Genomic DNA, 17,999 nt, shown 5'->3' on the forward strand with positions numbered 1-17,999 from the left:
AAAAAGGAAGCACACACACAGACACACCCCTTCCGTGTGTGTGTGTGTGTGTGTGTGTGTGTGTGTGTGTGTGTAAAATATTTCCTGGTTAATTAGATAAGCATCCTTTAAAGATTATCTTTAAGAAGCACACTAGACCATCTATCTCTGTTTGACAGTTTTAATAGTGTAGATTAAGACTTTTACCATACAAGCACTGTTCATGATTTCACAGTGGGCAAAATATTTAGTTACTGATTATTTACTTTTCTCACAAATTATTCACTTATATTTTCTTATTATTTAGTGCTGTTTATAAAATAAATTTATTTAGATAATGTTGTTTAGGTTAATTTGAAATCAACTTTGGTCTTTAAAAACAGTAACATATCTTTTTACCCCATGGTAATCGTGTGTAGCGTGCTTAAGGAGGCCAGAGAATGGAGTCAGGTGCCCTCCTCAGTCACTCTCTACCTTATTGTTTGGAACAGGGTTTCTTTTTTTTTTTTTTTTTTTTTTTTTTTTTTTTGGTTTTTTTATTATTATTATTATTATTATTATTATTATTATTATTATTATTATTATTTTACAACACCATTCAGTTCAACATAATAGCCACAGAATCCCCTGTTCTCCCCCTCTCGCCCACCCCTCCCCCCAGCCCACCCCCCATTCCCACCTCCTCCAGATCAAGGTCTCCCCCGAGGACCGGGGTTGACCTGGTAGACTCAGTCCAGGCAGGTCCATTCCCCCCTCCCAGACCGAGCCAAGTGTCCCTGCATAAGTCCCAGGATTCAAACAGCCAACTCATGCAACGAGCCCAGGACCTGGCACCAATGCACAGCTGCCTCCCAAACAGATCAAGCCAACTGACTGTCTCACCCGTTCAGGTGGCCTGATCCAGTTGGGGGCCCCTCAGCCTTTGGTTCATAGATCCTGTGCTTCCATTCATTTGGTTATTTATCCCGGTGCTTTATCCAACCTTGGCTTCAACAATTCTCGCTCATATAAATCCTCTTCATACTCACTAATTAGACTCCCAGTGCTCCACCAGGGGCCCAGCCGTGGATGTCTGCCTTCAGATTCCTCAGTCCTTGGATGGGGTTTATGGCATCACTATTTGGGTGTCTGGCCATTCCATCACCAGAGTAGGTCAGTTCCTGCCGTCTCGCGACCATTGCCAGCAGTCTTTTGAGGGGGTATCTTTGTGGATCTCCGTGGGCCTCCCTAGCTCTCTGCTTCCTCCCCTTCTCACCTTCCCATGTGGTCTTCATTTACCATGGTCTCCTATTCCTTGTTCTCCCTCTCTTTTCTTGATCCAGCTAGGATCTCCCACTCTTTCCCTCGACTGTCGCCCTTCATTGTTCCCACTCATGACCAGGCTATTCATGTAGATCTTGTCCATTTCTCCGTGTCTTTTTTGGGGTCCCGTTTTCCAGGTAGCCTCACTGGTGATGTGAGTAGCAGTCTAGTCATCCTTGTGGAACAGGGTTTCTTAATGAGCATATAGGTCACCAGTTTGACTAGAGTGGTTGGCCAGCAAGCTCCAGAGATCTGTGTCCCTCGTCACCAGCACTGGGTCACAGGTACATGTTGCTGCCGCCCCTGAAGTGTACATTGGTGCTGGAGTCCACAGTCGAGCCCTCATGCTGGAACAGCAGGCACTACCAACTGAACCATCTCCCCAGCCAGCGCCTTTGCTCTTTAAAAAATACGTTACCTAGCATGTTTATTCACATCATAATATCATTAAAATATGACCCAATTTCCTCGTAGAAAATAAAAAAAAAATCCCTTATAATCCCACAATATTTTTCAAAATCAAGATTACTTTTAAAAAGTCACTTACTCTTTGCAATCTATTTTTCTAGTTAGTCATCTGTTACACGTCTGTGAATTGTCTTCCAACAAGGACATTTTTAAAGAACACATAGGATTCATGTGTGTATATGTGCTGTTGTTGGAAGTTTGTTTGATATTTCCAGTTGTTTTTAAATGCACCCTTGATTCCTTGGGATTACTTCCTAGGATTACATTAATAATATAAAACAACAAAAACTTAACATTTAAAAAGTGTTTAGGATGCCAAGCTATGGGCAATGTATTTTATCTAGAAAATCTCATATAATTCCATCCCCCAATAATTATAGGACATACAAACTGTTATTACCATTTTATAGTTGGGCTCAAAGAGTTGCTGACTAAAGTCGAAAAGATGGCATGTGGCTGGCCTCATATACTGATGCTATGGCTGTAGTTGATATTCCAGCTTCTTCTCCAGTACCACTGCTGAGCTCCTCACATATCCATCCCCTAGTGTAATGCAGTGTGAGATGTAGTCTTTGTATTCCTTTTCTGTTTTTCCTGATGCTGGCTTCCTGAGCTGTTGCCATATGCTTCTGGCTTGGGTTTCATTCACAGTGTGTGTGTGTGTGTGTGTGTGTGTGTTACCCTGTGTGTACCACAGCTTCCTCAGAGCATCTGCAGCCTTCCTCCATCTCATCAAGACTTTCCGTTTCCTGTGCTTCTCACTTCTTGTTCACCCATCTGTTCAAGCAAGACTAGGCGCCTTTCCTGTCTTCCAGTTGCTATTCTTGGCTGATTCCTACTCTGCTGTCAGTGTTGACTTCCTTGCCTGCTTGTCTTGTGATCTAAGGACACTCTTAGAAGCTGAGCAGAACTCCACCCCGGGGCCCTTCCTGCCTCCCTTTGCCTTAGGACTGACAGACATCGCTGCAGTGTGAATGATCTTCAACACAGTCTCTTAGGGATGGTGGGTGCAGCACCCTGCATGTCAGACCCCAGCTCCGAACACAGTCATGGAAGGAAGATGGAAGAGAAGGCTTTCTGCTCATCTGTAGCTCCTGCTCCTCCCAGTACCCTGATCTGGCTTTGTTACTGATTCCTTTGCTCACCTACCACTCACCTGCATGCACACTCACACTCACACACATTCATTCTCATTCTCTCTCTCTCTCTCTCTCTCTCTCTCTCTCTCTCTCTCTCTCTCTCTCTCTCTCTCTTTCTCTCTCTCTCTCATCGCCTTGTGACTGGGCCCTTGCTTCCTGAAACATACTTTTCCATCATTTCTTCTGAGTCCTTCTCTTTCAATACCCTCCAAATTGTTTCATCCAGAAAACATGCTTTCATCTCCACATCTACTATTAGACGTTGTCTCCTCTCTCCTGGCCTGTGAGGAGCCCTTCGGATCATCATCTGCTCATTTCTTGGCTTTAAGAACCTACAGAACAACATGTCTTCCTCTAAAATCATAGGCACCAGGGACCACATCTCATCTGTTATTATATTTCCCACAAGGCTTAACACAATGAAAATGAATGTATTTATTAAACTAGTCAATAAATAAGTGAATAAATAATAAACTATAAAATCTTATTCTGCTAAAATAAATATGAAATATCAAAAAGATATTGAAGCATTTAATAAAACTAATATATGAAGGATGTACTTTATATAAACAACCAAGTTGCATACTATCTGACAGATTTAATGACCCCATGGAAATGCCTGTTCTCCTTTCAATAGAGCCTCACTATGTAGCCCAGGCTGGCCCTGGACTCCCAGCAGTCTTCCTGCCTCAGACTTCCAGGTGTTGGGATTTGAAATGTTCCACAATTCTAAAACATTTCTAAATGGTTTTGCAAGGAAATATTTAGTTAAGAAACTAGAAGCTAAGACTCTTCATATAGTTGGTAAATCTCTGTTAAAGGGAGCTGAGATGTTTGTTGGCCATAGAACATAAGAGTGAGTTTGTACTCAAGGAAGAAGTTCCATTTCTGGCAGATAGAGGTGTAAAGATCAAGAAATTAAAGAATTTGTCCAAAGTTACTCAGCTAGTAACTGGCAATAATGGGTTTTGAACCCAGGAATATCTGCTCCAGGAGTCCATCATGACTCCACTGTACTCCTTCCTCGAACATTCATGCTAGGGTAACCACAATAATCATGTCTTTTCAGGGCCATTGAATAGTTCTCATACAATCTCGGGGTGATTAGGCAAGCATTCCTTTTTTATTCCAGAGGGCCAGTTTAATGAGAGCAAGTGACTGGAGCTGTCACTGTGGAGAGTGTTATTTGCTGGAAGGAGTGCACAGCACGAGACACTAAGATGGAGATTTAAAGTAGGTGCTGACGGTTTTAGAATTGTAATTATATAATATGATGAAGAATAAACGGAAACCACCCTTTGTTTCCATGTGATCCCATTTCTATTTATAAACCCTGAGTGATAGCTGAAGGGTTTAAGAGTTTTTTCAGATTCAGCAGCCTCAACAGGGATGCCAAACTGCATTTCAAACTGCCAAATATAAGAGGTTCTTAGCCCTTTGCATCTGCTCAACAGGGCCCTCTTTGATCTCAGTATGTTTTCCCTTGAAAAGAAGGTTTGATGAATGAATGAATGAATGAATGAATGAATGAATGAATGAACGAATGAACGAACCCTTTTCCACAGTGTTTGTGTGGAGACAGATTCTTTCTGTATTGAGATTCAGTTGTGTTCTAGGCATGAAAACGAAAACTTGGAAATGTGTGGTTTCTTACCCTTCTAAATTTGGCAGCCACATGCCCAGGGCCGCCCCACCTGGTGCAAACCCTGTACTGCCCATGGCCTCCATCACATAGCGGCAGTGTCTAGCTTTACTGAGCAGCAGGCTGTGGAGGAAGAGGTCCTTTGAGCTGCAGACACTTCTTTAGCTGGCCAGTGCCTCAATCCAGAAGGCCATCCCTCCCTCCTTTAAATGTGTCCTCTGAAGTTCTTCCCTCCAGACTTTGCAAAAGCAAGCCTACCAAGCAGAATAAGATGCTGTGTCTCCTGAGGACAAAAGTTCCCAGGGGCTTTTGTGTTTTAACTGGCATGGTTGCTACTCTCAATTAAACTATTGCCTAGAGTACACAGATGGTTTTACACCAGGAAGCTTCTCTTTTCTGGTGCTTTCTGTATACCCTAGGCTATCAGCACCCCAACTACTAGCCACAACCAAACTCTAGCTGTGGTCCAGATCTAGATTCTGGTTGGGTTTGTGTCTATAACTGAAAGATGACTCAATGGAGGGACATGAGGCTGGGCCAAGATTCCCAGGGATGTGTCTCGTTTCATGAGATGACTTGTGCACTCTGCCGCATGGTGCATTTGCATAATCCAGCTCATTACCTGTTGTTAAGTGCCTTGGAAGCAAAGTTGGAATTTCCATCCTCCAGATGACCAAGTTTCCACCAGAGCTGGAGAGGGAAATGTTTGAAGGCCATATGACTTATCAATGACAAGACAGGAATAGATTCTTGGTGTCATATGTGAGTTTCTCTCTTAACCACTCTCCCACATTCAGCCATCTATCACTGCATAAGGAACAGATCCAAGATACAGTACCACAGGGCTCCCTTTTTGTGTTTGGTGTGTGGTTAGGAACTTGGACAGTGCTCACGAGATTGTGCTTTGCTGCATGTACTATTAACTGAATCTCTCGCATGCCTGGCTACAGCAGTGATGGACTAAAAGATATCAGAAAGGCATTTTAACATGTCCAGAGTCTCACATTTTCTCTCATGGCCTTTACTCCTCCCCGACTCTTTCTTGAATGTTCTAGCCTGAGTAGCCACCATGAACCTCCCTTTAGGGAAGGCAAAATTTGCCAGGCTTCTTAAACTTGCCCCAACTTGACATAGTTTGACTTCCTGCAGTCTCCATATCAAGGCTAGTGTGGCCAGTGTAGATCCAAAAGGTGGAGAGGGATTCTTGCAAGCTAATAAGTGAGGCCATGTGTACATTCAGAGAGAAGGGTATGTGGTGCCATCTCTACAGACTGACTACAACTGTCACAGACCAAGAAACACAGCATCCTTCTTTAATGCCCCTAGTGATCTCACAGAACAGGAAGGTTCAGGCCTGTGGGAAGAGACAGAAAGGGAGAGAGAAGAAGCCTGAGACGGCCCCTCGTCTTCACCTTGACACCCAGGTGGAATTGGATAGGTCATTCCTCCTACCCTCTGCTGGCATCCTCTGGCTGAGCTTCCGGTACCATCTGTCCTTGGTGGAGGGCAGGGAGAGCTGTTGAACTTCGTAGGATACGTAATGGACATGGGAAATGCTTGTATAATCCTACAGTAGACATTTCACAGTTCACTTTTTGACACTGCTATGTCTGGCTTTGTGTCAAACATCTCAGTGCATGTTCCTAAGACCTCTTGAGGTTGCAGTTCAAATCAGTGCTTTTCAGTGCTTTTACATGTGTCTTCCAAATGCAGTACAGGAGTACACCTACAGGAGACCTTTTCAACTCTGAATTTCCACCCTACCAGTCAAATTATAATTACTCTCTTTAAAAGAGAAAAGAAATGCCTCAGTAGGTTTCTCTTCCCTTTTTGTTAGTGGCACAGAGGAATTTTATAGAAGATGAAAAGCATCTAAGACTGGAAGATTCATTTTTACCTCTGCCAGCCCTGGCAACACCCTTTCTTTTCTGTTCTAGCTGTCTTGGCTAAAAGAGCCCAAAGTATAAGAATTATTCCCTTTCTCTGAGAAAAACTCCCAGAATCCTAGAAATTTCTCTGGGAAATTTTTCACATGTTTAATTTCTCCTTAAAAAAAAAAAAAAAACTTTATCTTTATGTTCTAGTTAAGTTGTTTGTGCAGTTTAATGACTCAATCCAGAGCACCCTTCTCTAGAAACAAATAAAATACCCCAGCTCCATATCAAGAGAGGAAATGTAAGAATAGCTACTTACCAGCTGCTGGGAAAGCTTGCATTTTAAGAGATTATCATTGTCTAGACAATGATGAGATTTCTGGTACAAACAGAGGCCTTTGGTTTCTCTAGTGTTTGTGTGTGTGTGAAGGAAAATAGAATTGCCTAGGAAGTATAGGCTAGTGAAGCCGAGTTTCCCTTTTTACTTTTTATTGTTCCATATTTTTAAAGATATTAGTTGGCCAACACAAAATGAACTCCGTGTTTTATATTGTTGTAGGCTTTCTGTTTCATCTTGTTTTGGCATTTATGACTTACTGGTTTTCTTGTTTGCTTCTTTTGATTTTCATTTTTTTTTTTTTTTGTCTTTTGAAAAAGAAGCAGAGAGAACATAAATTTACAAGTAGGGAGGTGGAAAGGAGCCAGAAAAAGCTGGGGGAGGGGAAAACATGATGAAAATATATTGTATGAAATAAAAAATATTTTATGTATGTTTATGCAAAGTTTGCATGTTTTGTTTACAGATAGCCAAAACTAGAATTCAATTAAGAATGTGTGGTTTGGGGGCATGGGGTGAGGCTTGTCTCTGTTTCTGTTAGTGACGGTAGGAGTAGGCTTGGTTTTTTTGTTTGTTTGTTTGTTTGTTTGTTTGTTTTCCTTTAGTTTTGTCTATAGATGGAGGCTGGGTGTGGTAGCAAATGCTTTGAATCCTCAAACTTAGGAAGGAGAGGCAGGTGGTGTTAAGGCCACTCTGGTCTACATAGAGAGTTCCTTGCTATCCAGGGCTACAAAGTAAGACCACATTTCAAAACAAAACAACAACAACAAAAACTTAGGATCACATGAAGTACTTTGCAATTTTTTTTAATTTTTATCTCTTTTGTTTTAGGAAGAAGAATTGGAAGCCCAGATTTCCTTCCTACAAGGACAGTTGAATGACCTAGATGCCATGTGCAAGTACTGTGCTAAGGTCATGGACATGCACCTTGGTGAGTGAACTACATTAGCCTTTGGAATAATGATGATCAGATCAGTGACAGGGGCACTACTGTGTGCTAGGCACACTATGTATGTAGGCACATAGTAAGCTCTTGTTGCATGAATCTTCTCATTTGCTTCTCACAAAAAGCCCTGTGGTAGAAGTATTGTCACTACCCACATTGCACTGTTGAAGAAAGAGGCACATAAAGTAAAATGTCCCCAGAGTTCATCACAAATAAGCAGAGCAGGAATTCAAATTGAAGGAAGACAGATGTGTCTTTCACCTTCTGACTGCCACAGTGCCTTCGTGGTTGAGCTTCTGAAATCAATCAGCTACATTGCTGAGGCCACCAGTTTACAGTCACTCAGGCAGTGCTTAACTTGATGATGCTTTCTGTAGTTTGACCTGAAAACTAGAAATGTCCTAAGTAAAGTTCTGATTACATATGAGTTATAAATGTGCCGTATCAGGGGGTCTTCTGGTATTGCTCCGTTTGTAAAGGTCCTAGGATTAATACTCAACTTGTCTGCTGAAGCAGTTTGTATGACTGCAGTAACCATGTGCTGCTTGTGCAGAAGCCTCTGTTGTGGGTGTTGTTACTTGTTCTCAGCCCGTTTGTAGTGTGCTGCTCTAGGGTCACGTGGCAAATTGTCAGCACCACCAGGTATTATAAGAAGTCAGGATACACTTGGGCATGCACACACACACACACACACACACACACACACACACACACACACACACACATCTCTGAGGGAAACCAGAGGGTGTTCAACAAGGCCTCCTCCCACCAGCAGTTCCCTTGAGTGTAACCCATCCTTGGAGTCTGCCCTGGAGATGAACTCTCCACCTTCAGACCCCATGAAGCAGTCTCTGAAGCCTGTGAGGTTGAGAGTCTATTACAGGTGACCAAAGTAGCTGTCACTTAAATTAGTCTAAACCATGATGAGTAATAACATCTTTACACTGTCTTAAGATGTGGAAAGATACCGGTGTAAGTGACTGGCTTGAATTCCTTGCCTCATGAAGCAAATGGCCAGGCCTTGGCCTACCTAAACCTCGTTTCTCTTTTCAAGCCTCTGTTGGGGAAAAGGTGATGAAGAAGAAGCAAGGGAAAAGATCCTGGTAGATGGTCCACAGGGAGGCTGAAGCCTGGCCCACGCAAAACAGCAGCCCAGGAGTGTCTGGCTCCTCTTTATTATTTTAAAAGTGCCTATGGGACTAGATTTATAGGACTCTTGCGTTATCTTAATATGATCATACTCAAAAATGCATCGTGAAGAAGCAGTGGGGATGAGAGGCTCAGTGTGTGAAGCATTTGCTCCGCAAGGCCAGTCACCTCAGTTTGGATCCCCAGACCCCACATTAAAAGAAAATGTGCGTGTTAACAGAAGCCTCCATATTCCCAATGGTACTCCCATGGAGAAATGGAGGACAGAGACGGGGGAATCACAAGAAGCCTGTGGGCCAGCTGGCCTGTCAAAAGCAGCTGGAAAGAGACTCCATCTCACACAAGGTAGGAAGGCAAGGACATACTGGAGCCTTGTCCTTGACCTTCACATGCACATACACACACATAAATAATACCCACATTTGCATATTACATATATGCACAAAAATAAAAAGCACTTATGAGATAGTTTATATACAAATAATGTGTTATATGATTAATTTTTGTTATTTAAATATAATTTAATTTTAAAGTGTCACTGTATGTGTATTTTCTGTTTCTTAGCTACTTGAGTCAGTGATCTTTTTATTATTTGGGTTTTGAGCAAAGAAATGCTTGGGAGAAAGATTTACCAAAACTTGAAAAAAAAAAGATTGTTCTAGTAAGTTTCCCAATTGTCTGCTACACACAGCAGCTTGTGAAGCAGTTTTACTGAAGCCGCGAGATGTCCAAACAGCCTCTGCTCCGATCCTGGTCTTTCAGTTGGTGCTAACAGAGCATTCCTCAAGGCAGAGGAGAGGACAACAGCTTCATTAAAATGGAAAGAACGGCTTATACCAGCTGTGAATGTCCAGTGAACAGCAAGAGCAGATTGGTTTTGTGTGCGCATTTCACTATCAGACAGAACCCCTTCATGTAGCTCTCAGCTTACTTCCCCATTCCAATAGCATGGTTGCATTTTCAAAGTGGGGTTGAAGCATGCTGGGAAGAACTGCCTTCCCCAGGGCCACTGATGCCTTTCAGCATCGATGCAAAGTGACACTGCTTGCTTCTGGTGGAAGTGATTCTTCAACTGAAGAAAGATACCTACTTGTGCAAGTGTTATTTTAATTCCTCTAGTATTCTTTCATATGATGGTTTTTTTAATTTCTAATTAAAAAGAAGATCAAAATTGGGATGACTGAAATATCTATTAGTAAGAGACTGACTGTGTTACAGCAATGCAGTCTATGAAGATTAAAATGCTTTTTCTTCATTAACATGGATTAATTTCAAAGAGCAGGTGACAGAATGTATTTGATATGATAACAACCATTCTCAGAGTTGCTTGGCTGAAAGAAAGGTTATAAAGGGACTTTCCAAGGAACCTAATCTATGTGCCTGAAAACGTGTGGACAGCTTAAGTGCGGGCTGGACTTGGAGGGCAGCCCATACACACACTGGCAAGAGGCACTGGGGAGAGGTAGGGTGTACCTGAGAAACAAGAACCTGCTCCAGGCTCTGCTCGTAGCCCTGCCTGCCTGGGAGTGTCCTCAGTGAAATAAGACAAGAATATCAGTCTTGCCAGTTTGTTGCCAAAATTTATTTTTAAACTGTATCATGGGACATGACTCAAATAGGATATTCAGCAGAGATCATTTCCTATTTCCCTTGTGTGGCTTAGGAAGCACACACTCATAACACTTAGTTTTGGCTTCTCCAGGACCCCACAACTTATTAGTTAAAGATCTGGGACCAGTATTATACTCTGAACACACACTGATTTATCAAATGACACCAAAAGATACTCAGAATTTGATATGTTGACCCTAACATTGGTTGTGAACAAGAATAACTTAATCACAACTTGGTGCCTGGATACTTTCTGACATGGGGCCTGCTAAGCCTTGGCTCTACATAGAATGAAGGCTGCCAAGGTTGCTGTGAGTACCATCTGAGAGCGCTGTTATACCAGTTATTTCTCAGTGTTCTTTTTATTTAAAATTTTTTTCATTTTACATACCAACCACAGTTCCCTCTCCCTCCCCTTCTCCTGCTCCCCTCCCCCCCAGTTCCACCCCCACCATCCATTTCTCATAGGGGGTAAGGCCTGCCTTGGGTAGTCAACACAGGCTGGCATACCAATATGGGGCAGTGCCAGCCCCTCCCCTCTGCATCAAGGCTGAGCAAGGCATCCTACCATAGGGATTGGGCTTCTAAGAAGCCAGTTCATGTACCAGGGATAAGTCCTGGTCCCACTGCCGGGGGCTGCAAAAACAGATCAAGCTACACAACTGGCACCAAAATTCAGGGCCTAGTTCAGTCCCATGCAGGCTCCACAGCTGTCAGTCCAAAGTCTGTGAGCTCCCACTAGCTCGGGTCACCTGTCTCTGTGGTTTTTCCTATCATGGTCTTGACCTCCCACCCTATAATCCCTCCTCCCTTTCTTCAACTGAACTCCAGGAGCTCGGCCAAGTGCTTGACTGTAGGTCTCTGCATTTGCTTCCACCAGTTACTAGATGTAGGTTCTATGGTGACAATTAGGGTAGTCACCAATCTGATTAGAGGGGAAGGCTAGTTCAGGCACCCTCTCCACCGTTGCTAGGAGTCTCGGCTGGGATCATCCTTGTGGGTTCCTGGGGATTTCCCTGATACCAGGTTTCTCCCTAACCCCATAATTGCGCTCTCTATCAAGATATCTCTTCCATTGCTCTCCCTCTCCATCCCTCCCCCAATTTGGCCATCTTGATCCCTCATGTTTCCACACCCCCTCCCCTCCCCTCAATTCCCCTCCAGTGTACCCAGGAGATCTTAACCATTTCCCCTTCCCGGGTCTTCCTCTTTATGTAACTTCGCTAGGGTTGTGGGTTGTAGCCTGGTTATCTTTTCCTTTATATCTAATATCCACTTGTGAGTGAGACCATGTTTGTCTTTCTGTGTCTGGATTACCTCACTAGGGATGATTTTTTTTTCTAGTTCCATCCATTTGCCTACAAATTTCATGATGTCATTGTTTTTTACCACTGAGTAATTCTTCATTGTGTAAATGTACCACATTTTCTTATCCATTCTTCAGTTGAAGGGCATCTAAGTTGTTTCCATGTTCTGGGTGTTGCAAATAATGCTGTTATGAACATAGTTGAGCAAGTGTCCTTATAGTGTGGTTGAGCATCCCTTGGGTATGTGCCCAAGAGTGCTGTACTGCTGGGTCTTAAGGTTGATTGATTCCCAATTTTCTGAGAAACCAGCATACTGATTTCCAAAGTGGCTGTACAAATTTGCGTTCCCACCAATAGTGGAGGAGTGTTCCCCTTGCTCCACATTCTGTCCAACATAGGCTGCTGTAGTGTTTTTGATCTTAGCCATTCTGACAAGTGTAAAATGGAATCTCAGAGTCATTTTGATTTGTATTTCCCTGATGAGTAAGGATGTTGAGCAGTTCCTTAAATGTCTTTCGGCCATTTGAGATTCTTCTGTTGAGAATTCTCTGTTTAGATCTGTGCCCCATTTTTTTAATTAGATTATTTGGTATCTTCATGTCTAGTTTCTTGAGTTCTTTATAAATTTTGGATACTAGCCCTCTGTCAGATATGGGGTTGGTAAAGATCTTTTTCCATTCTGTAGGCTGTCATTTTGTCTTATTGACCATATCCTTTGCCTTACAGAAGCTTCTCAGTTTCAGGAGGTCCCATTTATTAATTGTTGCTCTCAGTGTCTGTGCTACTGGTGTTATATTTAGGTAGTGGTCTCCTGTGCCAATGCATTCAGGGCTACTTCCCACTTTGTCTTCTAACAGGTTCAGTGTAACTGGATTTATGTTGAGGTCTTTGATTTATTTGAACTTGAGTTTTGTGCATGATGATAGATATGGATCTATTTGCAGTCTTTTTACATGTTGACACCCAGTTATGCCAGCACAATTTGTTGAAGATGCTTTCTTTTTTTCCATTGTACAATTTTTACTTCTTTGTCAAAAATCAGGTGTTCATAGGTGTGTGGATTAATGTCAGGCCCTCAATTCCATTGATCCACATGTCTGTTTCTATGCCAGTACCAAGCTGTTTTTACTACTATAGCTCTATAGTAGAGCTTGAAGTCAGGGATCATGATGCCACCGGAAGTTGCTTTATTGTAAGGGACTGTTTTAGATATCCTGGGGTTTTTGTTTTTCCGTATGAAGTTGAAGGTCTGTGAAGAATTGTGTTGGGATTTTGATGGGGATTGCATTGAATCTGTAGATTACTTTTGGTAAGATTGCCATTTTTATTATGTTAGTCCTACCTTTCCATGAGAATGGGAGATCTTTCCATTTTCTGATAACTTCTTCAATTTCTTTCTACAAAGACTTTTTTTTTTTTTGTCATACAGATCTTTCACTTGTTTGGCTAGAGTTTCCCTGAGATATTTTATGTTATTTGTGGCTATTGTAAAGGGTGATGTTTCCCTGATTTCTTTCTCAGCTGCTTTATCATTTGTATATAGGAGGGCTACTGATTTTTTTGAGTTAATCTTGTATCCTGCCAAATTACTGAAGGTGTTTATCAGCTGTAGAATTTGGGGGGTCACCTATGTAGACTATCATATCATATGCAAATATCAAAAGTTTGACTTCTTCCTTTCCAGTTTGTATCCCCTTGATTTCCTTCAGTTGTCCTATTACTCTAGCTAGAACTTTGAGTACTGTATTAAATAGAGAGAGAGTGGACAACCTTGTCTTGATCCTGGTTTTAGTGGAATCACTTTGAGTTTCTCTCCATTTAGTTTGATGTTGGCTGTTGGCTTGCTGTATATTGCCTTTACTATGTTTAGGTATGTTCCTTATATCTCTGATCTCTCCAAGACCTTTATCATGAAGGGGTGTTGGATTTTGTCAAAGGCTTTTTCAGCATCTAATGAGATGATCGTGTGGCTTTTCTCTTTCAGTTTGTTTTTGTGGTGGATTACATTGACAGATTTTCATATGTAGAACCATCCCTGCATCTCTGGTATGAAGCCTACTTGATTGTGATGGATGATTTTTTTATGTGTTCTTGGATTCAGTTTGCCAGTGTTTTACTGAGTATTTTTGCATCAATGTTCACTAGAGAGATTGGTCTATAATTCTCTTTCTTAGTTGTGTCTTTGTGTGGTTTGGGTAATTGTAGCCTCATAAGAGTTTGGCCATGTTCCTTCTATTTCTGTTGTGTGGAACAATTTGAGGAGTGTTGGTATTAGCTCTTCTTTGAAATTCTGGTAGAATTCTGCACTGAAACCATCTGGCCCTGGGCTTTTTTTTGGTTGGGAGACTTTTGATGACTCCTTCTATTTCTTAGAAGTTATACATCTATTTAAATTGTTTATGTGGTCTTGACTTAATTTGGGTGTATGGTACCTATTCAGGAAAATGTTTATTTCTTTCACGTTTTCCAATTTTGTGGAGTACAGTTTTTGAAGTATAACCTACTGATTCTCTGGATTTCCTCAGTGTCTCTTGTTATGTCCCCCTTTTGATTTCTGATTTTGTTAATCTGGATATTCTCTCTCTGCCTTTTGGTTAGTTTGGATAAGGATTTGTCTATCTTGTTGATTTTATCAAAGAACCATCTCTTTGTTTCATTGATTCTTTGTATTGTTCTCTTTGTTTCTGTTTTGTTGATTTCAGTCTTCAATTTGATTATTTCCTGTCATCTACTCCTCCTAGATGAGTTTACTTCTTTTTTTTCTAGAGCTTTCAGGTGTGCTGTTGAATTACTAGTATGAGATTTCTCCACTTTCTTTGTGTACACTTAGTACTATGAACTTTCCTCTTAGCACTGCTTTCATGGTGTCCCATAAGTTTGGGTATGTTGTGCATTCATTTTCATTAAATTCTAGAAATCCTTTCATTTCTTTCTTTATTTCTTCCTTGACCCACTGATGACTCAGTTGAGCGTTGTTCTGTTTCCATGAGTTTATAGGCTTTCTGCAATTTGTGTTAAGCCATGGTGATCCAATAAGATACAGGGGCTATTCCAATTTTTTTTTTTTTTACATCTGTTGAGGTTTGCTATTCCATGAGGTACTGAGAAGAAGGTATATTCTTTTGTGTTTGGGTGAAATGTTTTATAGATGTCTAGTAGGTCCATTTGACTCATAACATAACATCTGTTAGTTCCCTTGTTTCTCAGTTAAGTTTCTGTCTGGCAGACCTGTTCAGTGGTGAGAGTGGGGTTCTGAAGTCTCCCACTATTAGTGTGTAGGGTTTGATGTGCGATTTAAAGTTTTAGTAGTGGTTTGGGGTTTTGTTTGTTTGCTTGCTTGTTTGTTTGTTTTACAAATGGAGGTGCTCTTGTATGTTCAAAATTGAGACTTTATCTTGATGGATTTTTCCTGTGATGAATATGAAACCTCCTCCTCCATCTCTTTTGATTAATTTTAGTTTGAAGTCTATTTTGTTAAACATTAGGATAGCTACACCAGCTTGCTTATTTAGATACATTTGATTGAAAAATCTTTTCCCAACCCTTTACTCTGAGATAATGCCTGTCTTTGAAGTTGAGGTGTGTTTCTTGTATACAGCAGCAGGATGTTAGCCTGTGTCTTTTTATAGGTGAATTGAGTCCATTGATATTAGGAGATATTAATGACCAGTTATTGTTAATTCTTATTATTTTTGGTTTTGTTAGTGGTGGTGGTAGTGTGTGTGTTTCCCTTCTTTAGGAGTTGCTGGTGTGAAGTTATCAATTGCCTGTGTTTTCATGGGTGGAGCTAACTTCCTTGGATTGTGGATATGTATTATTTAAATCTGGTTTTGTCATGGAATATCTTGTTTTCTCCATCTATGGTGATTGAAAGCTTTGCTGAATGTAGTAGTCTAGGTTGGCATCTTGGTCTCTTAGTGTCTGAAGATTCTCTATCCAGGACTTTCTGGTTTCAGAGTTTCCATTGAGAAATCATGTGTAATTCTGATACATCTGCCTTTATATGTTACTTGGCCTTTTTCCTTTGCTGCTTCTAATATTCTTTCATCATTCTGTATGTTTGGTGTTGATTATTATATGGCAAGGGAGATTTGGTTTTGTTTTGTTTTGGTTTTGGTCCAGTTTATTTAGTGTTCTGTTTGCTTCTTGTACTTTCATAGGCATGTGTTGGAAAAGTTTTCTTCTATGATTTTGTTGAATATATTTTCTGTGCCTTTGAGCTGCAGTCCCTCTTCTTCCATCAGTGCAGGGGGGGGCCTGTGGCTCCGGTGGTCACTGGTGCCATGGGTGATAGTTGGCAAGGGGGGAAGGGAGGATGCTGCTGCCTGGTCTCTGGGGCTGTGATGGTTGAAGGATGGGCATGGTAAGTGTCCCCCAGGGCCTAGGGGCTAGAAAGCTGGGCTGTCCAGCTGGGAGCTCAGAGGCTCACCTCTTCTTCCAATCGATGCAGGTGGGGCCTGTGGCTTCAGGGGTCACTGGTGCCGCAAGGCAACTGTTTCTCGGGATTCTTTACTTACGTTCACTACTTTCTTGACATTCTGTTTATCTCAAGAGAATTCCTTATCAGTCTCTATGTTTCATCATGTGTCCAATAAATGACTTAAAATGTCAAGTATTAATTAAGGCTGTTTTATAACTGGTAGCAGAACAAATAAAGAATTATCTTCTTGGAGAAAAATTACATACTGACATTTGTTCAAATGCCTGGCAGGCTGGTACATCTCCTCCTGCTCTGGAGCTCAGTACTGAAGGAGGATTTGTTTTGTCAGAGTCCTAGTTTTATTAACTCTATGTCAAATGCAAAGATTTAGAATTGAAAATATGTGTTTAATCAGATGTAAACTTTCCCTGTCAATTTCAGGCTTCTTCTGACACATTCATTTTCCCATAGTTGCCCCCTTCTCACCATCTTGACAGTTGAGTTGAAAGCTGTGACAATATTAACCTCTGTGGCTGGGCTCAAGGTATTTTTAAAATTGCTGGATTTCACATATATGTGCATGTAAGTGGACAACCTGAACTTGTATGATCTTGAGGAACTGGACCAGGTGTTGACTGTCCAGTGTGTACATAAGCTGTTTTTTCTGCTGAACTCCCATATCCAAGGCAGATGGCTCCAAACTGAAATGCCTCCACTAGATTGTTTGGAACTTAGACACTCTTATCCAATAACAGGTTGTCTTTTTTGTAGGGGCATCATACTTAGAATGGAAGGATCATATGTAGTGATCTAAAGGACATTGCCTTTCTGTGTTCTTGCTGAGAATCTCATAGCTCATAGCATCATAGAACATCATAGAACATTGGGACTGAAGAGGTAGCTCAGCAGCTAAGGGCACATCTGCTCTTACAAAGGACCAGAGTTTAGTTTCTGGCACATACATCAGGTGACTCACAACCATCTTTTATTCTAGATCCAGGTGATCCAATACCCTCTACTGGTTTTTACAGGCAATTTTACAGGCACATGCACACACACACACACACACACACACACACACACACACACCACAAATTAAATATTTCTTAAGAATATTAAAACATGTAAGTGCACTGGAAATACCTCAGCTGTTCTGTATTTTACAGAAGATGAAAACAAGGTTCAGGAAAGCTGGAGTCCAGTCCATACCCTTTCTAGGCCTGAAGCACTCAGTTCAGCTCCTTCAGCTCTCACTGTTTGCGGAACACACCCTTACTGATTGTGCACATCATAATATTTATACTAGAATTAGCTGGAAAGGCCAGTGTTAAAAACCAATGTACTTCCCTCTATATGAGCTTTTATAAATCTTATTTCCTGATAATTTCTAATTTATAAACACAATTTTCAATGGATGTCTGCGGAAATGATTGCACCCAAATCTTTCATCTTCATTAAACTCACTCTGAGTTTATAGTGTCAGCATTTTGATGCCTCCCCCTTCAACTCCATCTGTCTCCTTCTGGACAAAAGTAGTACAGTGGGCCATGCCATAGCTCCCTGGCATAACATTGCCACAATGGGTAACAGCCCTACTAGGAACAGTCCCCTCCAATGCCCTGTGCCTACAAGGAGATGTTCCAGGGCAGTGTGTCTTCTTCTGTACAGTGCTTTCCAGTGAGTGTGCATGTGCATGTGTGCACACATCTGTCTGCTGTTCATTTGTTTGCTTTAGTTTACCCTATCGTGACAGTGAGTTGTCTTTTAGCCTGAAGACTTAGTGTAGTATACATATTTAGTAGTCATGCCCTAGGATTTAAATAAG

The 17,999-nt window shown here is 41.4% G+C and overlaps 1 protein-coding gene and 1 long non-coding RNA gene across 33 annotated transcripts in view; one reads left to right on the forward strand and one right to left on the reverse strand.

The window, feature by feature from the left end:
- The window catches only part of Tbc1d5 (TBC1 domain family member 5), a 453,313-nt gene that overhangs the window by 413,262 nt on the left and 22,052 nt on the right, over window positions 1-17,999 (forward strand). For all 32 annotated transcript variants that reach the window (XM_076557560.1, XM_076557565.1, XM_076557572.1 and 29 more), the window contains one exon: window positions 7,573-7,672. In XM_076557560.1, the coding sequence (XP_076413675.1) occupies window positions 7,573-7,672 (100 nt within the window). The remainder of the gene's footprint in view (window positions 1-7,572; window positions 7,673-17,999) is intronic.
- The window catches only part of LOC143269934 (uncharacterized), a 30,785-nt gene that overhangs the window by 5,607 nt on the left and 7,179 nt on the right, over window positions 1-17,999 (reverse strand). The window lies entirely within an intron of this gene.

Source organism: Peromyscus maniculatus, chromosome 21 (genome assembly GCF_049852395.1).
Source record: "Peromyscus maniculatus bairdii isolate BWxNUB_F1_BW_parent chromosome 21, HU_Pman_BW_mat_3.1, whole genome shotgun sequence".
Classification (NCBI taxonomy): Eukaryota; Metazoa; Chordata; class Mammalia; order Rodentia; family Cricetidae; genus Peromyscus; species Peromyscus maniculatus.